The 4,556-nt window shown below is 41.5% G+C and overlaps 1 protein-coding gene across 1 annotated transcript; it reads left to right on the forward strand.

Moving 5' to 3' along the window:
* The first annotated feature begins 1,177 nt into the window (after window positions 1–1,177).
* Window positions 1,178–3,356, forward strand: LOC112705361 (uncharacterized). Its single transcript, XM_025756196.1, has 5 exons — window positions 1,178–1,582; window positions 1,715–2,224; window positions 2,321–2,567; window positions 2,635–2,971; window positions 3,050–3,356. Exons 1-5 carry the CDS (start codon window positions 1,178–1,180, stop codon window positions 3,354–3,356), a joined length of 1,806 nt encoding a protein of 601 aa, XP_025611981.1.
* Window positions 3,357–4,556: the final 1,200 nt, after the last annotated feature.

Genomic DNA, 4,556 nt, shown 5'->3' on the forward strand with positions numbered 1-4,556 from the left:
AGTATGATTATTTTTATCACCAATATAAATTTTTGAGTATTATTTTAATAGTTTATTCTAATATAATATCATAACATAATAGGATTTTTTAAATAAATAATTTAATTATTTTATTTATCAATATAGATAATTTAGACACAATTTACATTTTTTATCCTATTACGTATCTCGTTTACCGTATAAACAAATTAATTATGAGTATTGTAAACGAGATAAGACGCACATTTTAAACATGTATCACATGATATGTGAGAATTGACGTAGTCCACATATCTCGTTTCTCTTTTACAATGTAAACAAGATATACTCATAATCAATTTGTTTATACTATAAATGAGATATGTGTTTGTAAGTATAAAAATATTAATAATTTAATTTTTATTGATTTAAAAAATAAAAATCAATTTATTTTGTTACTATTTAAATCGAATAGAATATTAATAAATGTTGTAGCTGCATCATTAAATTTGAAAAAAATCAAATATAGAAGCAGTTACAAAAATCGTATTTCTTGGCGTCAAAATCTTCTTCTATCTACTACGTACGATTTTTCATGTTTTTCAATTTTTAATGTTCTAAATTCTTATTTACTGAAATTAAATATTTGGAAATGAATTTTACCCAAATACAACTTTTGAAATGGCAAAACGTAAATACAATTTTTCATATCTCTATAGAAAATTTATAGAAGAACGTAAACTGCTATTGGTTGCCGCGGTTTACGTGGGTTAGTATTTTACACAGAAACCGCTATAGGCAGCAGCTGTTTCTGTTGAGTGTGGCTTGTGCATAAATTGCTATAGGCAGTAGCAGTTTATGTGTTGGGTAGCGTGAATATAAACCTTAGAGGCAGTAGCGGTTTACGTTGAGTGTATGTACGTGGTGGTTGGCTATATACACCCCCCTCTAAGGCATTGAGGTAGAAGACGAGTGTCATTTCTCACAAATGAATGGTGAGAAGAGTTTTGTGACTCTAGTGCATTGCTATGGAAAAATTCAAAAAAGCAAAAGGCATGGTGTTAAATTTATGGATAGGGAACCGCTTAGTGTTTTTATTTGGTCGTCGAGTACGTTGGTAGAGATAAAACACATCATATTACAGAAGTTGGGTGTGTGTGGGACAAAGTGGGTAAAAAAATTATTCAACAAAATTTCCATTTCCATTGTGTCAGTCGGTATGAAGTATGAGACATTTGTGATAGGATCCGATGAAGACATTCAAGTATTGTTTCATTGTCGGTGGAGTTTTTCGGAGGTTAGAATACCCGAGCTGCTTGCAAAGTTGGAAGATGGCGTTGACAGCTCCGAGGCATCGACGCTGAATCCTCAGTCGATGACGATGGGTGGTGCCTCGACATCGATGCATGTGGTAGCACCTTCAGGTCCGATCCCTTATCCTCCACATGTTGCGGCTGGTATTGATGGTGTGCCTCGTGGTGTTCCTGATTTTGAAGTTGAGGCCGGACCGGATCAAGTTGAGAATGCAATGTGGGAAGATGATTCGGACGATGAGCTGGTCGACATTGGTGGGGACAGTAATGATGATATTTCGAGCAATACACATACACCCTATGGAGCTTCGGCTTTCGGCACATAACAATATCATCTACACTTGTCAACCTTGAATTTGGAAGCCATCGGCCAACAGTGGAATGTAAAGGCAACCTTCACGGGCCAGGGTCTGCATGATACGACTGCTTTGACGAAATTTTAGATTGGCCAATCTTTCCAAAGTAAAGAGGAAGCTGTGTTGAGTGTAAAGAATTATAGCATCCGACGTGGAGTTGAGTACAGGGTGATGGAGTCAGACCATCTCAAATATAATAGGAGATGCAAGAAGTTTGGAAAATGGTGCACGTGGATGATTCGTATCATGCTGCAGCAAAGGAAGAGTACCTGGAAAGTTAAGAGGTACAACGGACCGCACACGTATTTGGCCACATCAATATCGAGCGACCACAGACAGCTTGATTATCATGTCATATATGTGACGATCTTTTCGCTGGTCAGAGCTGATGCCTCAGTTACGATTAAGGTGTTGCAGGAAGTACCGGAGGCAACCTATGGTTTCAGGCCTAGCTATAGGAAGGTATGGATGGCAAAGCAGAAGGCAGTAGCACAAATCTACAGCGACTGGGAAGAGTCTTATGGTAAGTTGTCCCGTTGGATCCTTGGGGTGACATCCACCATGGAGGGTACGATTGCTTTGTTGAAGACCTCTCCGGTTAGAGTGGGTGATCAGGTTGATGAATCAACAGTCTACTTTCATCGTCTTTTTTAGACATTTTCTCCATGTATTGAGACTTTTTGACACTGTAAGCGGCTAGTCAGCATCGACGATACGCACTTATATGGCAGGTATGGAGGGACTTTGTTGTTGGCTATTGCTCAAGATGGAAACTCGAACATCTTGCCCGTTGCGTTTGCACTTGTAGAAGGAGAAAATGCAGAGTCTTGGACATACTTTCTATCCAACCTAAGAAGACATGTGACTCCACAACTGAGTATTCTGGTGATATCTGACAGGCACATTGGCATCAAGGCTGCACTAGAAGCACTTGATAGTGGTTGACGACCTCCCCATGCTTATCGGACATTTTGCATTTGGCATGATGCTGTAAATTTTGCGCTCAGCTTCAAGGGGGCAAGATTCAAGGAGGTTGCTGGTAAATGCTGCTTATGCAAAGACAGTAGCTAAGTTTGACTATTGGTTTGATATAATGAGGACAGAGAATCCAGCTATGTGTGATTGGGCAAATAGGATGGAGTATGACAGGTGGACACAGCACAAGGATGGTGGCAGACGATATGGTCACATGACGACCAACATATCTGAGTGTGTCAACTTTGTTTTGAAGGGAACCAGGAATCTACCAGTGACATCGTTGGTGAAGTCGACATATCTACGACTTCCAGAGTTGTTTGTTGTTAGGGGTCAGATGGCAGAGGCACAACTAAGATCTGGGCACCAGTTTTGCTAGGCGCTTGTGAATGCCATTGAGTGGAACTTGAGGGATTCAAGGTGCTTCACGGTGACACTGTTCAACAGGCATCAATCTGAGTATACCGTGGCAAAGACTACTCCTACAGGTAACTTCTCGTTGGGTACCTATCGAGTTTCTCTTAGAGATCGCACCTGTGACTGTGGCCACTTTCAGGCCCTGCACTACCCTTGTTGCCATGCAATCGCATGTTGTGTTCAGTCGCGGCTAGATTGCGCCACGTATATTGATGAAGTTTACAGCATGTCTGAGGTATTCAAGGTGTATCAGATGGGCTTTGCACCTTGTATTCCAGAGGGTCTTTGGCTGCCATATGACACACCAACTGTCATCCCTGACCCTATCATGCGATGAGCTAGAGAAGGGCGAACCACGATCCACCCGCATTTGCAACAACATGGATGAAGCTGACTCTAGTAGACCGAAGCGATGTGGCTTATGCAGGCAACCCGCCCACACTCGTAGGAGTTGCCCTCAGCGAGGTTCCACGATCGGGTCCTAGGATTAGATGTTTTATTCACATTGTATTAGGTTATGTAGTAGTTCTTGTTCATCTTGGTTATTGGTTGTGCTATCCAAAAATGTTATGAGCTCACATTAGTACGTTGTTATCTTGTAACGGTTTATTTGTTTTGTGTAATGCATTAGAACTTTGTTATCTTGTATTGATGTATTTGTATTTCCTCAAAACTAAAAACAATTGAAGAAGCATGCAATAGATACTTGTGAAAATATATAGTCATATAGTTATCAACACATTTATAAAACCAACCATAGATACTTAAAGAAAGATAGGGTCATACAATCGTACCTACTAAGTTTGGAACATAACTCTCAAAATAAACATGAAGTCATACAGTGCTGGAAATAAATGAATAAGATACATGGAATGCAACTACTAAAACAATCACAAAGACAACAACCTACTCGTGACCATCATCTGGGTCATCATCCCCGAATGTACCAAGCAGATGAGAACCTGTGCCACATTGAGGAGGACGCCTCACTATAGTAGGTTAGTAGGGCTACTGTGCAACATTGTCAGCTGGACAGTCTGCTCTAAATGCAGAGTGGGACGTCCCTCCCATGGTGAACCAAGTGTCCAATGGACTACCTGCAGGCTTGTTCAAGTCCACCACATACTGTCCTTGATAGTTCGGTGCCTGATACTCTAGTGCCTGGATCTGAATATCTGGCATCTATGGGTGGTAAGCTGGGGCATCGGGCTGGATATCTGGCATCTACAGATGGTAATCAGGTGCATCAACCTGGATCTGGGACTGACCGTCATCCTCCCGCTTGATAGTCGCAAACTTTGCGTAGAACTGTGAACTACCCATCTGATCGTCTATGTTCGTGGTCATCGTAGTCGTACCAAGATCAGCATACATCTGTGCCCTGTCATGGAATGCCTGAGAGATGCATCTAATCGTGAATGCCCCACCCCCAGCCCCAGTCGCCGTGTACCCGTTAATTCCACCACCAATCTAGGTACCACCCCCATCCCCCCTACGTCTAGCACTGGCCCGACGAACACGGTGCTCGCCAATACCT

Source organism: Arachis hypogaea, chromosome 8, assembly GCF_003086295.3.
Source record: "Arachis hypogaea cultivar Tifrunner chromosome 8, arahy.Tifrunner.gnm2.J5K5, whole genome shotgun sequence".
In the NCBI taxonomy this organism is placed as follows: domain Eukaryota; kingdom Viridiplantae; phylum Streptophyta; class Magnoliopsida; order Fabales; family Fabaceae; genus Arachis; species Arachis hypogaea.

Bases quoted from the DNA above. Each gene is read 5' to 3' on its own strand.
- LOC112705361 (XM_025756196.1), top strand. From the start codon at position 1,178: ATGAAGTATGAGACATTTGTGATAGGATCCGATGAAGACATTCAAGTA. The intron at 2,568-2,634 runs GTTGACGACCTC...TTTTGCGCTCAG, and splicing joins ACTAGAAGCACTTGATAGTG to CTTCAAGGGGGCAAGATTCA. The intron at 2,972-3,049 runs GTTTTGCTAGGC...ACTGTTCAACAG, and splicing joins CAACTAAGATCTGGGCACCA to GCATCAATCTGAGTATACCG.